This window comes from Odontesthes bonariensis, chromosome 14 (genome assembly GCF_027942865.1).
Source record: "Odontesthes bonariensis isolate fOdoBon6 chromosome 14, fOdoBon6.hap1, whole genome shotgun sequence".
Lineage (NCBI taxonomy): Eukaryota > Metazoa > Chordata > Actinopteri > Atheriniformes > Atherinopsidae > Odontesthes > Odontesthes bonariensis.
Window position 1 is genome coordinate 16,416,731 of NC_134519.1, and position 17,565 is coordinate 16,434,295.

Below are 17,565 nucleotides of genomic sequence, written 5' to 3' on the forward strand. Positions count from 1 at the left end.
TCAGCCTGTGCATGATAAATGTGATATAATCATGAAGTGACAGCTCATATTTTATAATCACTCCAGATAATTATGTTGTGACTGATCATGGAGCATGTGTGCGGACGTGCAGTGGTAACACATATGAAGTGGATGAAGGAGGAATCAGGAAGTGTGCCAAGTGCAACGGACTGTGTCCAAAAGGTTGGAGGCTAAGCTGTTACTGTGCAACCCTAAGGACATATTTCTGACCATATACAGAAAATAACTTGTAGTGGGGGAACTGATATATAGAGAACATAGATCTCTGAGGGTATTACTTTCTTGTACAACGTTAAAGGTTTTAAAAATGGCTAATATACACCTGAGTTATATCAGCACAACCTAGCCAGGTTGATGAAGTTTTGAATCGTAAATACATTGACACAACTGATCCCAAAACGAGCTGAAATCAGAAAATCTGCTTCAGCTTCAGAAACTATATATATATTATATATATATAATACTATATATATATATATATATATATATATACTATATATATAATAATATATATTTTCCCTCTCTTTCAATATAAACATTTTTTTCTCCCATTTAAGCATTGATATCAGTGAGAATAGCAACTGACTTCCAAACACTGTTTATTTCTTTTCTTGTTTACAGTGTGTAATGGACTTGGAACAGGAGACCTAACTCACACCCTGTCTATCAATGCCACCAACATTGATTCCTTTAAAAACTGCACTAAAATCAATGGAAACATTGCTATAATCCACACATCGATTTATGGGTAAGTTAAGTACAGTAACAGTGTTACAGCCTTCATGCCAGTCAAAACCAACTGCAGTAGACTGCTGCGTCTTTGCCAATTACCGTTAACACGTGTTTACTTACTCGTAGGGATACGTATACCAAAACGCCAAAGATGGATCCTGCCCAGCTGGATGTGTTTAAAACAGTTAAAGAAATTACCGGTGAGATCACATAAGACATGAGTCATGCATTACACACTTTATGCACACTAAAAATCTTCACAATTAACAAAACATTTGTTGCTTCAGGATATTTGTGGATTCAAACGTGGCCAAAGAACATGAGCTCACTCAGTCCTTTTGAGAATCTGGAGATAATTCGAGGGAGGATAAAACGGTATGTTCCTTGTAAAGACCCCCTGTAGATTCACATCTGTTGGATCACAAGGAAGACATTTGTTTCTTGAGAGTTGAGTGTTACTTAAGACAGTCATAAAACCTTTCTTTTTTCTCCATTTTGTCATCCTGTTCCACCTTTACCCCGGGTAGTGGTAGCCGCAGTGTGGTTATGACTCAGCTCGATATCAACTACCTGGGGCTTCGGTCCCTCAAAGAAATCAGCGATGGAGACGTGGTCATCATCAAGAACCAGAACCTCTGCTACACAAAGAAAAGCCACTGGAAGGGGCTCTTCAAATCAAAAAGCCAAAGTGCTACTGTAGAGGAAAATGCTGATGCTGACACCTGTGGTAAGTTCAGTTTCCCACAGTGAATTCAGTCAGATGCCTGCTGCTTTTGAAACATTTGCTTATGCAATCGACAAGTTCATTTCAAAATGGGATAATTATCAAGTACTCTGCTTGAAATTGTATGTCTGGTTTCAGCTCTGAAGAACAACACATGTGACCGAAAGTGTACCACAGACAGCTGCTGGGGCCCGGGCCCGAACATGTGTTTTGCCTGCCGAGACTACAACCGTGGTGGGAGCTGTGTTGACTCCTGCAACATCCTGGACGGGTAAGGGAGGAACTTGGGTTTGCTTGCCTTTTAAGCTCTGAAATGCACCGTTCTTTATTTTAAACAAACGGTCTAAACATCACATCTGTGTGTTCGACACTCCTTTAAAGTCTGTTTTCATGCCAAGAGCATTTCCAGACAGTGTCATTAGATGAATTTGGGGATTATTCAAAGAAAGGCTAAAATCCAAGGCATTTTGGAGTTACATGTCTGGTTGATAGAAGACAAACATTGTTGGAGAAATTGCAAATACACACACATCTGTTTATCTTTGGAGACCTTTGTCAAACATTGAATCTTGACATGCTTACAATTTAACTTCTGCCCTCAAAAAAAGCGATCAAGATTTTTTTTTGTCACATGTAAGTGTTTGAAATGAAGCTGCCCCGCAGGGAGAGTCAGTCAGCTTTGTTATTGTTTTTGCAGAGAGCCACGGGAGACAGTCGTGAATAAAACCTGCATGGAGTGCCACCCTGAGTGTCAGCGCTTGAACGAGACTGCAACCTGCATGGCGCCTGTATGTGTATAACCAACACCTAGTCTTATCGAAGAGCTTTGTGAACCTGATTTATGGACAACTCAGCATTTACTCAGCATTAAATACTTCCCAGTTGTGTCAGTGCTAAGGATTTCTCCATCAGCAGCAGCCTTAATGGAGCCTAATGCAGTGCAGCCACAAGACATTTCTTTTGAATAAGGGGTGTGGCTGTGTGATGAAGTTGGTTAGCTGTCTTATTTTTTGTACTCATAATCCCATCTTTGATTTTTTTTTAAAAACAAGTTCAACCCCCTTTTTTTTAAGTAACTGGGAAATATCGGGCATAATTATCAAAAACAGAACGACAGGTTGAGAAACACACTTATTTATGGTATTAAAGTCTTAAGTTACAACTCTTGTGTGCAGACGGTGTGTAGGAGAACAAAACTGTAAATTAGAAACATCAAACATGTCTGAATGGGTTTTCATTGCCAAACATTAGTTTCTTAACGAGGACGATGGATGCAGCTTGCTTTGAGAAATTATTACTATGAGACAGTGTTAGTTACAAAATATTTATAACTACTCTCAATAAAGTTGTAAACACCACAAGTCTTCTTCACCTCCAGGGTCCTGGAAACTGTACGAAGTGCGCCAACTTCCAAGATGGACTGTTCTGTGTGTTCCGCTGTCCCCAAGGTGTGCCAGGAGACGACGACACGTTGGTGTGGAAATACGCTGATGAGAGGAGAGTGTGCAAGCTATGCCACAAAAACTGCACTCAAGGGTAAACACACTCAAGAACAGAGAACTGGCAATACATTTCTGTTTTGCAAACATCTGTCTGTTCTAACACAGAGGGGTGGGTGGGGGGTCAGCTGGGGTTCTGCTGGCACAGACTGAGTGTAAAGATCAGACTAGTATTTTTTCTTTTTTTCTTTTAAACATTTTTCCACATACAACAAATAAGATATGCTTTTCATTATTTATTCTTGCTCCCACTGGTTTCCATTCATTTCAGTGTTCAGTTACAGTGGTCTGTGTTCCATTATGGACGAACACAATAATGATTCAAACAGAACTGGGACGAGACCAAATGTTCCCAGTGATATACAGTCAACATTGAGCCATGGTGGTATACAAATGAGTGACTGGGGAAATGGTTCTGACATACCTCTGAACCACCGAAAGCAATCATGTTGAGGGGTCTCTTTAAATGTCTTATGAAGAAGAATATGAGACATGTTTCCATAACTTTTCAGTAGTTGTGTTTTATAAATACATCATTGGGAAGCATGGAAATAAACATTTCCCAGCTGACCCCAGTGATTGATGCATCCATTCAGTATTTAGAGTATTTAGTCATGTAGAAAATTACACAAAATTTCAATGCTTTGACTGGCACAGATAGAATCAAATATCTTGGGCAATGGAGAAGTGTGGCAACAGTGATCGGTTTTTGATGGTCACTGATTGCATTCCATGTTTAGCTTCACAGGAAAACTGTTGCCTGATGTTGAGAGTGAAAAAGCTCAAACTAAATGGTTACATTAGAATCTTTATGTTGATCTTTGTTTGCAGATGTATGGGGCCTGGTCTCGAGGGCTGCCACATTAAAAGGTGACTACTGCTGTGCTTCACAGTTTGTAATCCTTTTACATTTATTTTTTATTATTTCTGGATGAATACGATTTAAAACATCCTCAGATTTTCACATGACTCCTAAAAGTAGATGAAGAGAACCCATTTGAACAAATAAAATATTATACTTGGCCATTTACTTATTGAACAAACTGACCTATGTATTTGTGAGTGGCAAAAGTACGTTTACCTCCAGGGTGAACACCTAAACAATAGAATGACAAGCAGGTGTGAGACAGCGCCATTTTATTTATTCATCAGAGCCTGATTTAGCACATAACACATGTTTATGGAAATGTATCACAGTATGAACAAAGGAGATTCATAAAAAGTACAGTTATTGTTAATAATGCTGGAAAAGGTTACAAGGCTATCTCTAAAAAGTTGGACTACCAATCCACCCTCAGAAATTGTTCTCTTTCTTCGGAGTAGCAAAGATTATACAAATAAAAAAGTGTGTAATCGTCCATAGAACTCATGGTACTTTTTGGTGCTGTGCTGGGGAAGTATAATCGTTTGGGCCTATTTACCCGTAGGAAAAGGTTGCCTGTGCCCTGTGACGCCTGTCCTAAGCGCACAAGCCATTTTTACAAAAGAATGACTCGAGAAGAGTAAAGTTAATGTTTTTCGAGTGGCCAAGTCAAAGTCCAGACTTTAATCCCATAGAGATGTTGTGAAAGCACCTGAAGTTGGCAGTTCATGTGAGGAAACCAACAAACATCTCAGAGATCAAGTGTTTTTTCTGTTCAGAACAATGAATTAAAACTCCACTGGACTGATCAATAGATAAAGGCACAATAATCGTTATTGCAAAGGGGGTAACACGAGATACGAAATGCAAGAACAAAAGTACTCATTTTTTTCCACTCACAGACGGGTGATGTATGATCTCGTCTGTTTAATATGGTTCTCGTAATCTTCATTTAGCACCTATGAAAATCTGATCGTGTTTCAAGTTTCGCATAGATGTAGAAAGTCTAAAAGCCTCTCAAACTTTCAGACACCGTTGTAAATGGAGAAAGATGTATTTACTTCGCCCAAGCTATATATACCAACCCTATGTCTCCTTGTTTATTGAACATTATTTGATATTTCTGTTCTTAATCAGCACCCTATCTTTCAGATCCTCAGGTCTTTCCATGATTGCAGCTGGTGTAGTCGGTGGGCTGCTTGCTGTTCTTATTGCAGGCCTGTCTGTCTTTGTGTTGCTACGCCGACGCCACATTAAGAGGAAGAGAACCATGCGCAGACTGCTCAAAGAGAGAGAAGTGAGTGGAGGCAACTTGCACGAAAACATTCAGAGACAAACGTTCGGTTTTTAAGACAGTATTAAAGACTTTTTTTTTCCCCCGCCAGCTGGTTGAACCTCTCACTCCAAGTGGACAAGCACCAAACCAGGCTCTTCTGCGGATCCTGAAGGAACCTGAATTTAAGAAACTAAAAGTGCTGGGATCGGGAGCTTTTGGTACAGTTTACAAGGTAATTACGTGCCTCAAGTTTCTGTTTCAAACCACCTTATTGTGAAGAGTAAACTCCAGCTCTGAGCTGTGCTGAAGCTGGAGCTGGAGCTCTGCAGTGCAGTAAGTGCAAAGTGTGCAGAACCAACGCCACTCGGTGTTTTCGCTCATCTACATCTGTTGTCAATTTTTCAATTACAAGAGACATTTTTAACTTGTCAGATGGACTGTATGCTTTGTCTGCAGGTGGGGGTGCACTCAACAAAAACATGCATGACAATATTTGTAACTGTATTGTACATTCATGTACATGTGCACGTTTGCCTGTGTGTTAACTTGAGGATTCATTTGAAAGTTTAGTTGAGTAAAACAATTGTGTCTTTGCAGGGTCTGTGGGTCCCTGAAGGAGAGGATGTGAAGATCCCTGTGGCCATCAAAGTTTTGAGAGAGGCCACATCACCGAAAGCAAACAAGGAGATCTTGGATGTAGGTTCACTGATTTATGCTGATTCTGGTTAACATGTTTACTGTAAAACTTAGTCAGAACTACAACAGCCATTCATTTCAGACGTTATTTCCGAGCCTACTTTGGTTAAGGTTTTGCTGCTTGTTGGATTTGAAAGTGGAAATATGATGTTAGAACCTTTTGTGTATTTTTAGCATGCACCACAATGTTTCCATCTAATCAGAAAAGGCCCAGCTGTATCTTTATGTGTGTCAGTTGTTGCTTGCCGGATGTCAACTTAACTCTAACGCAGCCTGTAATTTATAGCACACAGAACTTTGTTCTAAAGTACTGAGCTCTTGTTTGCCTTGTAATGGAGAATGTGTCATGTTACAAAGTGACTGCCGTATGGGGTGGTGGGAAATGGGATTAATTCATTAGAGGGGCAATATGTAGGCGTCGCCGTGTAATCCGAGGCTGAGGTGTTCTGGAAAGGAATGCAGTCCTGAAGCTCCGGCCTGTTCTATGCATCTTTGCAAACAGACAAATGTGCATCTTAGATCCTGTGATTTTGTGGTTGTGCTGCTCTGTCACTCCATGCTGCGGTGGACACGCAGGTCCTGTGAACTTCCTCACTTGAGGGCAAGCTTGCACTTAAAACAAAACAACAAAAAAAAAAAGATCAACAACAACAAAAAAGCTTCTCTCTCATCTGAATGTCAGAATGACCAAGCTCCAAGTAAAGTGGTTATTTACTGTACAATGTTGATACTGCGAAAGGCATGAAGGAAATATTTGGCCTGCATGCAATACACCCTTGACAGGAAACATTACTAAGTAAAGCTCAGTCTAAAGTTCTGTTTGCTTAGGTCTTCTTGCAAAAAGCTTTTTTTTTTTTCCTGGCCAGAGCCGATTATACCCATGTTCCTGCCCGTTTTTTCCACTCAAAGGCAATAAAATAGAGCTGGCTGAGTATGGTTGATGCAAAGAAATCTATCGTCCAACAATGGGTTCACCACAGATGTTTTTCAAATTATCAGTTGCCCAAATAAATGTACACACATCTGTCCGCATTTGTAGATATAGGCACATTCCTGCAAGGCAAATATACAGTTCTATTTCTTTTGCTTTTGAACTTTTTGGGCCAAAAAAAAGGACAAAAATTTAGATTTTTTTTTACATTTTTCTAAAAATTTTTTTAGGAAGCTTATGTGATGGCCAGTGTGGAACACCCCCATGTGTGTCGTCTTCTGGGCATCTGTCTGACCTCAACGGTGCAGCTCATAACACAACTGATGCCGTACGGCTGCCTGCTAGACTATGTGAAAGAGAACAAGGACAGTATCGGCTCCCAGCACCTGCTCAACTGGTGTGTGCAGATAGCCAAGGTAAGACGGAAAACTCACTGAGGTATTTAGTCGCATGGTATTGTCAGTCGCATTAGGCAGCAGTTGTTGTACACAAATATACATTTTTCAGTATCAACACACTATATTCCATGTGTTTATGCTTTTTTTTATTATCATTTATTATTTCTACAGAGCAAGTCAGGTTTCTTTTTAAACACCTGTTTCAAAGAATAGTTTACTTTATTGTGTCTGACCAAACAGGGTAATCAAACAATCATTCAAAGCACTTCTGTTATGTAATAACCCTTTTGTTTGACAAAAGGGTATGAACTACCTGGAGGAGCGCCACTTGGTGCATCGTGACTTGGCAGCCAGAAATGTCCTGGTGAAGACTCCTCAACATGTTAAGATCACAGACTTTGGTCTGGCCAAACTGCTAAATGCTGATGAGAAAGAGTACCACGCTGATGGAGGAAAGGTTGGTTTAAGATTAAAGTTGTCTTCAGTGTTGACGAGTATGATTTAAAATGGCCCTCTGTTTTAAGCCAGTTGCATATCAAAGGAGCAGTGTGTACAATTTAGTGGTATGCAGTGTCAGTTTACAACCAACTAAATACCTCCCATCTCCTCATAAGCTTGTATTAAAAACTGCTGTGGCCCTTGAAGAGCTCAATGGACCCACGGCATTACATCTATTCCTTTTTTTCATGTGATTTCCACTAAAACACTGTTATAACATTATAAATGTTATACTTAGTTTCTGCTGCCTGTAGATCCCCATATTGTCCAAAAAAAACAAAAATAGACACTTAGATACACATTAGATAGTGCTTTATGTTTAGTATAGTCTTACACAAATACACCTTAATTGAAACACCTTGTTTGTGTGTTTATATTCTGTGAGTTTGGCAGACAGACCACCTCCTGTACAGTAAACACACAAGCTCCATTTAATGAAAGATGGAATCTATTTTCTCTTAGTTTTGCTCCAGATCTTATGTAAGTGGTGTGTTATATTAATAGTCCTCTTAGACCTCAGTTCTAAGAATAATAATAATTCAGCTTTACCTATTTTCATACATAAATCCTTTGTGTTGGAAGTACTGTTTTCTATTGTTAAAACACTTCTAGTAAAGTATTGAATGTACTTTCTATGAGAAGCATACCCAAAATGCGATGATTCTCAAATGATTGTGTTCAGGTTTTTGCTCAATTTAGTCATGTGTTCTCTATAAGATATGAAGATTATTTGGAAGGATTTTGTAACGTAATTCTCTTCTTCGGCCCAGATATCTGTATTGCCAGTTAACACCAAAGGGCAGATTTGAAGACAGACTGTCGAGTACTTTGGGAAAAAAATCAGTACAAAGTTGAACTCGAACATGAATTCACAGTAAATCACTGTTGTTAAATGTGTAGTCACACTGAAACATGGTGGATCCGAGAGTTCATATCTCAAGTAGATATTTAGTGAGAATTTAAGAGAAGACATAGTCTTCAGCAACTAATAACAACTAACAAACATACACACACACACACACACACACGCACGTGTATATATACAGTATATATATATATATATATATATGTATCTGTACAACTTCAGAGCAATATTTGAAGCTGCATAATGAATTGTGACTGTTGCTGTTCCTCACCACTGGGAGACAGTACAGTTACATCATGTACCAAATGTGGCAAACACAGTGAACTATATCAATCTAAGCAAGTGCTTAAGTACTTTTATTAAAGAGGCCTTATTTGACTTTATGTTATTGAGGTATAAACTGAAGTATCCTTCCTTTTAACAGGCTGTTACAGATATTGCTCTTAACAGAATCAGTAAAGACTGCAGACTCTGTAAACTAATAGTTATCAGACACCCCTTTGTTTGTCTGTGATAACACCCCTGTAAACACAGGCATGAGGCATCTGAAATGTTGTTGATAAAACATACCAAGCATGTAAACTGGTGCTTCAGCCCAGGAAACATGCTCACGGTAACATTATAAACACTAGAAGTTAGAACCATTCTGGTGGTGATTTCACTCTTTTTATATTACAATGCGGTTTTTCTACAGGTGCCAATAAAATGGATGGCTCTTGAATCTATCCTGAACAGAACGTACACTCACCAGAGTGATGTCTGGAGTTATGGTAAGTGTTAATCTCTATCTTGTTGATATGTGCTCTGCTTTTAACCCAGTAAGGCTGAATCGTGATCACACTGTCCCAGATTGATCTCGAGTCCTTGTGTAGCTTCAGATGTGCAAAACAGCTGGGGCCATGCGCTCCTTCTGAGCATTGGTGACAGTCTCACTGGAGAAATATTTATTCATTGGTAAATAAAGTGTTTTCACAGCAAGTGGACAGCCGTTTTGAAGCTTCGCAGAGGATGTTGTTTTTGGACCCAACAAAGCTACTAAGCATTTTAGAAAATCAAAAGGGAGAATATTTTTGCCAGCATCTGCGATTTTAGGGCACAGGTAGCACACACCTACACACCAGCAGTCTTAGTTGGACAATTTCACGTCAGGAAAGATTGTTACCTCAACCCACTCAAGCCATTCTTCCAGCCCAGGAGTGTGCATAGGGAGAGATGCTTACACACACACACACACACACACACACACAAACACATTGTCGCGCATACAAACCAAACACAGCATAGCTTTTTTAGAGTGGGCCTGCTTCCAAATCTTCTTTTCCCAAGGGTTTGATTATGCCTTCTGCTCAATCTGGCAAAAGCATCAGTAGACCCTGGCAGAAGTGACGGGCTTCCTTTCCTCCCTTTCCCCTCTTCAGTTCCTCCAACACAGAGATGCATCCTGCTGACTCCCACTCCTGAAGGCAGAGCCAATTTGTCAACATTTTGATACTGTTTGATATTTTAGAAGCTTACATCGTGTCACACTCGTTTCTTCTCTCTTCTCTATTGGGAGCAAAATAACGTGAATGACAGCTCATCAGACTGACATTTACCAACTGCCTTCCTTCCTGTACTGTAGGTGTAACAGTCTGGGAGCTGATGACCTTTGGGACCAAACCCTATGATGGGATTCCAGCCAGTGAAATAGCCAGGGTCCTGGAGAAAGGAGAGCGGCTGCCTCAACCACCAATCTGTACCATAGATGTCTATATGATCATGGTGAAATGTAAGCTTTATGGATGGCTTACATTTGCACTTATTGTTGTAGATATAATTCACAGAACCCATCAACATTTAGTGCTAAAGTAAGGGCTGCATCAGTTCATTACTTAATGGGCAGAAAATGAACCACTTAAGTGGTTTTTCAAGCAAAATGTGTCCAAATTAGATTTTCATCTTCTCATGTGTCAGCATTTGTTGCTTTTTCTTAAATCACAAAGAATGTAATAGCTTCGGTTTTGTGGACGTTGGCCAGGCAAGAACAGACATTAGATGAGTCCACACTGGCCTCTGCAATCTCATGTTTGAATGCTTTTCAGTGTTTTCTTTCTTTGGATAGACCAAATGTTTAATCAAGACAATTAATGGCTAAAGAAACAATAAGAAAAATATTTGCCAGTTACAGTCTTTATTTATTTTTAATGCATTCACTACATAGACAATCTCCTTTTCTAATTTATTTTTCTGCTGAAAGCATCACAAAGAAGAAGAGAGTTTCTTATTTTAAGTCACCCCGATGATCCCCGTTGATGTGTCTGTGCAGGCTGGATGATCGATGCAGACAGCCGGCCTCGTTTCCGGGAGCTAGTTGCCGAGTTTACAAAGATGGCGCGAGATCCATCCCGCTATCTTGTCATTCAGGTAAACTTCACCTGACAACTGGCTGCCTAAATCTCAGTTTGATGCTGAACTGCAGTGATGTGTTAATTCAATAAAGTTTAGGGCAAATATTTCTTTTCCAGGGTGATGACCGCATGCATCTACCGAGTCCAGCGGATACGAAATTCTACCGCAGCCTGATCAGTGGAGAGGATATGGAGGATGCTGTGGATGCAGATGAATACCTGGTGCCACAACATAGCTTCTTCAGCAGTCCGAGCACTTCCCAAACTCCACTACTTCACTCCATGGTAAGCTCTCCCATATCAGACATGTAAAGCTTTTAATATCTGTCCATATGTCTTTCCTTTAAATAGAACATTCATGTTACTACTAGGGATGCACTGGTAGAGAAGTTATGGGCCGATAAAGATAAGGATGGTAAAGATAAGAATTTGACCAAGAGCCCCATTGATGTTTGTGCTATTAATTTTCCCTCTGATACAAGGGAAACAATGTCATATACATTATAGGATATAACTGAGGAGTTTTGCTATATTTGAGCTCTTTGTGCTACCTTTCAGTGAACAAACTGTTTTATACAAATGAATAAAAAATCCTTTATTGTAACCTTTCGCGTAAAGAGATCCTTTGCTTTAAAAAAGAAGCCTTGCAAAAAAGCCTATTCATCAATGACTTACTCTGTGACTTATAGTGATACTTGTGCTATATCTCCCAATTTTTTTTCTTTTTTCCCAACAAAACTAAATGTTGATTGATCTTGTTAGTTTAAGGCCGGTATATCGGTGCGTCTGCATTTACTATTAAATGTTTTGTGGCAAAAGCCTTGAAAGCATGCATCTGGGCACTAGCAAAATAAAGAGCTGAAATGTTTTTTCTTCAGTGCCACTGCGTATGCTGTATTTGGACCCATTCCTGCTTTGTTGTCGGTGTGCTATGATTTAAACACACGATTTGAACGCTTTAAGAATGCCCTACTGCGACGCATACTGACCCAGCTTAAGTGAAAGCAGATAAAGCAAAGGTGCTGCGTTGTTGTTAAACATTTACAGCAGGAAAGTCTTAAAAAAACAGAAATGTTGAAGACAAACTGCTACTTTTACTTCTGTTACTTCCACAAGATGGAGAAGTTTTACTGTAACCTCACCATGATTTGGTTGTTTTAATTGTGAACCCCCTATGATATTTGTCTGAATGACCATCTGCAGGTTAATGGTTGGCTGTGATTTTAAGACACTATAGCTCCACTGAAAATGATAAGAAAACCGAAGTGCGCATTGCCAAATGTTATGTTTGATGTATTCTGCAAACAAGGGGATAAGCACAACATTTAAGCTACACAGGTGTGGAACACCTCAGTAGCTTAAGTAGCTCAGAGAAATGTTTTTTTCTTAATTCCCTCCTATTATGATAAGTTTGCACAAAAATCCGAGATCTAGAGCCAAAATATTGTTACAACATTTTGTTGCTCTGAGCCTTCAGCAAGTTTTCTGAACAAAAGCACATGTAACGATGACACCTTTTATCACAGAAACACACCAGATTCTATCACATGGACCATCTCTGTCCAGATGTGTATTTTTTTTCCAGAAGAAGCTGCATTAATTTAGAGAGTAGAGGGGGGAATTGGAACACATGCTTCAGCAGTGTACCGACATGCAGTCGAGTGTTTGAAAAATTGAATAGTGCTAATTTAACAGTGTTTAGGGGGAATGGAGTTTCTGCATAAATCATTATCCTGTGAGTCAGAATGTAAATAAACACTGTCCTCTTTTAGTTAGTTGAAAACGATTACCTTTCACTGCAGTCAGCAGAGAGAGACCATCAGCCTCCGATCTGTGCATCAATGATCGTACAGTGCGGAGAATTTAAAAAGCGGCCAGCGTTACCTGGCCTGAACCCTTCTTACTGCAGCTGACCTCGCTCTGACAAGTGTCCTGTCTTCACCTCACCCACTCACCGTCCTCCATGAACCCCTCTCCCATGTTTCCTCCCAGTTGGCCTTTGATTGATGAGAACTGAGTAAGAAGAACTCTCCTACTTCAGGTTAAGTGAAGGCTATGCGTAGGTTTGGCTCTCCTACCTGAACCACCGACAACATGGTTTGCCCATATGGGCTTTCAAGTTTGATTATCTTTACAGGCGATCACGGAGGCTCCAATAAAAGCTCAGAGCAGACCTGCTTTTGTAATATCACTGCTGGGGTACAGCCCACTAAGGGTGGAGATTTTTTTCACAGATGGTTGCTGCTGCAGCGTGTTCCATTTCCTTTTCTTGTTAAAAGTAATTGCATTGCCACAGCTGTCACTCTGTTCTCTATATTTGCTCACTTTTCACTGTTCACAGTTTTTTGACTTTAGAGTCTGACACAACAAAGCTTGTAAAATTGCCCGAATGAATATGAATCTGCTCGGTGGACACTTTTGGATCCTCATCAGCTTGTACTGAGGATGACAGCTGAGTCTTCTTCTAGTGTGCCATAGAAACACGTTATTATTAAGTTTCAAAAGGTTTTTACTGTACCCTGAGAGGCTTTAAAATAAATGTCAACAACAAAAGCAAAATTGCATATTAAAAAAATATGAATAACACAGGAAGTTAGGTTCAAATACAAAAAAGGACATTAAAGTTTGAATTATTTGTGTTTCAGAGCCTCAACAGTAGCATTGGAACATGCAATGGCAGAAATGGACTATTGGTAAGATAAAATTAAACCTTTCAAAAACATCCTTCTTTGTCTTGAGCTGTTTCTATGATATTTTTTCAGGAATACCACAGCACTCTGATTCTGATTCTGACTCTCTCCTTTCTTACAGAACGGACTCCCAAGCAGAGATGGAAGCATGGTTCTCCGATATATTCCAGACCCCACCGACAAACTTTTTGAAGAGGCCTTCCTGCCTGCTCCAGGTGAGTATCTCTCAAATTTAAAACAACTCAGAGACATCATTGTAAAGTCAGTCAGTAGAAATCTCATGAGGTTTAGTCCCCTGGCCCTTTGTTTGATTCAGTGAGGAAGGGGGACATCTAGTGGACCAAAAGGATGCAGTCGTATTTGTTGCTGGACTGTCCTTGCTGAGGAACATATGGCATTTGCTATTTGAATGGCAATGGGGGGGAACTGTAATGTGGAAACATTTATTATCAAAGCTCTGGTCATGACAAAAAACATTATATATGTGCAGTATCCATCAGTGTGTTACTTTTTAGACCTTTAAAGGTCTGTTTGTGTTTGGTCCAGGTATTACTCATGTTTTTGTGACTTAAATGTGTTCACATTATGTGCATATATCTTCTTTATGGTTTAAAAATACAACCCCATGTGGTAAAGTAAATCACGAATCTTAAGGGAGGAGTTAGTTACAAGGTTACTGTTAGAGTTAGGCAATGAATGGTTTATACAGGAGTATGTCACCAAGAAATAAATCTATGTCAGTGTGATTTCCTTTAAAGTCATGGATACACATCTCTGTGTGCATTTCTGATGAAACACTTGCATCTCGGGTTTTTAAACTTAAGCTGCTGAACAGAAGCCGACACACAGCGCACGCCTACAGAAACTATTGAATTTACATCGTCGATATCCGGCTCCAACGTTGAGTGGAGCAGGATAAAATGTTGTTATTCATCGATGTGACAAATCATGGATGTTCAATCAATCAATCAATTATACTTTATTAATCCCCAAGGGGAAATTCCACATAATGAAACGCTGAGAATATAAATACACAAAATGAAAAATGAAAATGAAAAACCCGTATTTAACAAAGAAGCTGAGGAATTGTAAGACATGTAGAATGAGGTCTTGCATTATCCTGATGACATAACCACGGACTTCCCAGGAAAAAATGGCACCTTTTGGGTGACGCGTGTCAATCCAAAAATTCCAACATACACCTCTGCATCAATGATACCTCCACTCATAGGCAAGTCAGCCATGCTATGAACAGTGATGCACCCACATACCGTCGCAGTCTCTAGCTTCTGCACCTTTTGCTGAAAACAGCCTGGATGGTATTTCTCATTTTCGCCATCTTGAACCCATGTTCTGTCTATCTGAGACGAGCTTGTGCACAGAAACCTCGGCGTTGTTTCTGTGCAGAGAAATAATACAGTAATAGTTCCCGGTTACATTTCTGCATGCAGTGCCAATGTTTTTACAAGGTTTTTTTTCCTGAACTCATGTGGCTGTATTAGTCATGGCAGCTCTTTCTACAGTACTATGAACTGTAGATGTTGAAAGATCTCACTGCAATTTTACGTTGAGAGATATTTTATTTTGACTGATTGATGATTCTCCACCAGAGTTTGGCACACCATGGTGAGCCACATCCCATACTTGTTTGGAGAGACTAAACCATTGGTGGATGCACCTTTTATAACCACTACTGGCACCTTGTTCTAGAATATTCTTGAATGAGCTTACTTGTATATTGTCTGAATTCATATGTCTGCCTTTGCCTCTTCTCTAACTTTTCTTTGTAAGTCTCTAGTCTCTGGCATCTGATTTTATTATTTGTTACACCTTGTTGTGGTATGTACTGTATGTGAGAGTGTTGTCAGTAGCAGTATTATTGACTATGTCTGTGTTGTTAATATGCCGAGCTCAACAACAGTCTGGGCATATTTGAGTGCGTCCATAAGAAAGGGGACTCCAAACAGTCCTTGCCTAGAACTGTCTTACAACATGATGAAGTGATGTTAGTTTTGTCCAGTTAAATATTCAAAACCACTCACACCTTAAGAGGCCAAGATGTTAAGACGATGACTATGAGCGACGTCTTCTCCAGCGTCTATCTAATATCTCTTGTTAATGCAACTGGCTTTCTTGCAGACTACATGAACCAGAATGGAGTTTCCGATGTGATGAACCCCATCTACCAGCATCCCGGTCCACCTCGCACCCTTCTTCCCACCATCTCATCAGACAATACAGAGACAGAGTACCTGAACTGCTTTAAGAATGGGGCCAACGGACCCGAATACCTCAATGAGTTCCCTTCCCCCGCCATCTTCCCGCATGCCTCCAACGGCATGGGCATTCAAAAGTACCAGCTCCAGAACAGCATGGACAACCCAGATTACCAGCAGGACTTCACTCCCACCTTCAAGACTCACACCAACGGACACATACCAGCAGCAGAGAATGCGGAGTACCTGGGCCCAGACTGAGGACTTTGTGGAATAAGACAAAAATAATAAAAGACTGTGTTTTGTTCCATTAAGAGAAGAGTTTTCTATGGCTGGAAGCACCTTGATAAGTGGTACCGTCAGTTATCACATATGTTGTCTTTTGGAGTCAGATGACACTTTGTGTCATTCCAAAGAGTTTTTCCTCACCACCAAACAGTAAATGACGTTTTACAGATTTACTGATTTAAAAACAGGATGGAAGCAGAGTTGATCATGCCTCAGTTCACCTGAAAGCTGCTGGACAAGATACACTCCACCCTATTGATGTTACCCTTACCAGAAAGAAAAGAGCTTTAAATATTTTGCTCAGAATGCTTAAAGTTATCCAGTTTTTTCATTGGAGGAAAGCTAAAAGTCTTCAAACACGACCATTTCTTACGAAGCAGAAACTGACAGCTCAACTCGAAATTACCCTGATGTACAGGTGTTGTTGCAGAACTGCGAGTTATGCACTCCGAACATTTTTCTTTTGTGAAGTCAAGAAGATTAAAGACAGTTTTTAGGAGTAAGCAGCTGGTTCAGTTGTTGGATTCTTCAAAAGCCTGACAACACTCTTCCTGAAGGATGAGTCAATGAGAAAACAAAACCTTGCAATGTGTCGGTGTATAGGGGAGCACTGGTGACTTGTATCACTGAACTGTTCCCTGAATGTTCTAGAGCAGGTCTGTGTGCATTACGACTCAGTTTGGAAGAGTAGTTTCTTTTTTTTTTCTTTTTTTCCTGAAGTGTCGGGGACACTAAATATGTAGAGAATGTGAACAAACACAGCCAGTGTGACTGTGGTCATGTTCACCTTGCTGTGTTTTGTTGCTCAGAACTTGCAGCACTTTTGTAATGTGAGTCATATTTGTGCAGGCCAACAAAGTAATCTGACTTTTTTTTATATCAGTATGGCCTGATGACTGATTAGTTCCCAACACTCCTGAATGCGCTCGAAGCTTATCTGGGTTTTCTGCTCGGCACACACACACACACACACACACACACACACACATACAAGAGTATCATTGTTCTGTTCCCATATACATATATATATATTTTTTTCATTATGTATTTTAAAAATGCTGGCCATGTTTGTACATTTTAGTTGGAGCACTTCCTTGTGGTGTATGTCAGAAATTATGTCAGAATATTCTCTCTTTATTTTTTTTGTTTGTTTGTTTTGTTTTTCTTTTTTCTGTAGGCTGTTTCGCCCAGGGTGTTGACGCCATATCTCCTGCTCCTAGCTTTAAGTCTTTTAGTCGCACAAGAGCATTAACCCTGCAAATATTATTCCTAGTTTTAAAGGAATGTTTTATTGTAGCAGCCTGTAAGCCTACTTTTGTAGATTTTACACAGGTACATGTATAGACAACAGTGATTATCCTGAAATGTACCCCAAAATAGTCACCTGTACTCAGCTCACAGTTTTGTCACACTGTATGTGAATATACACTTATTCCTGATTGTGATAATATCATTCAAAAAATAACATGAATAAATCTTTTC

At 39.8% G+C, this 17,565-nt stretch overlaps 1 protein-coding gene across 1 annotated transcript in view; it reads left to right on the forward strand.

The window, feature by feature from the left end:
• The window catches only part of egfra (epidermal growth factor receptor a (erythroblastic leukemia viral (v-erb-b) oncogene homolog, avian)), a 41,042-nt gene extending 23,477 nt beyond the window's left edge, over nucleotides 1-17,565 (forward strand). The window contains exons 8-28 of the mRNA XM_075483153.1: nucleotides 67-183; nucleotides 643-769; nucleotides 880-953; nucleotides 1,041-1,128; nucleotides 1,281-1,480; nucleotides 1,616-1,748; nucleotides 2,175-2,265; nucleotides 2,856-3,013; nucleotides 3,808-3,846; nucleotides 4,991-5,135; nucleotides 5,224-5,346; nucleotides 5,712-5,810; nucleotides 6,972-7,157; nucleotides 7,441-7,596; nucleotides 9,197-9,272; nucleotides 10,124-10,270; nucleotides 10,808-10,905; nucleotides 11,007-11,174; nucleotides 13,535-13,582; nucleotides 13,701-13,794; nucleotides 15,719-17,565. Of these exons, the coding sequence (XP_075339268.1) occupies nucleotides 67-183; nucleotides 643-769; nucleotides 880-953; nucleotides 1,041-1,128; nucleotides 1,281-1,480; nucleotides 1,616-1,748; nucleotides 2,175-2,265; nucleotides 2,856-3,013; nucleotides 3,808-3,846; nucleotides 4,991-5,135; nucleotides 5,224-5,346; nucleotides 5,712-5,810; nucleotides 6,972-7,157; nucleotides 7,441-7,596; nucleotides 9,197-9,272; nucleotides 10,124-10,270; nucleotides 10,808-10,905; nucleotides 11,007-11,174; nucleotides 13,535-13,582; nucleotides 13,701-13,794; nucleotides 15,719-16,056 (2,705 nt within the window). The 3' untranslated portion in view covers nucleotides 16,057-17,565. The remainder of the gene's footprint in view (nucleotides 1-66; nucleotides 184-642; nucleotides 770-879; nucleotides 954-1,040; nucleotides 1,129-1,280; nucleotides 1,481-1,615; nucleotides 1,749-2,174; nucleotides 2,266-2,855; nucleotides 3,014-3,807; nucleotides 3,847-4,990; nucleotides 5,136-5,223; nucleotides 5,347-5,711; nucleotides 5,811-6,971; nucleotides 7,158-7,440; nucleotides 7,597-9,196; nucleotides 9,273-10,123; nucleotides 10,271-10,807; nucleotides 10,906-11,006; nucleotides 11,175-13,534; nucleotides 13,583-13,700; nucleotides 13,795-15,718) is intronic.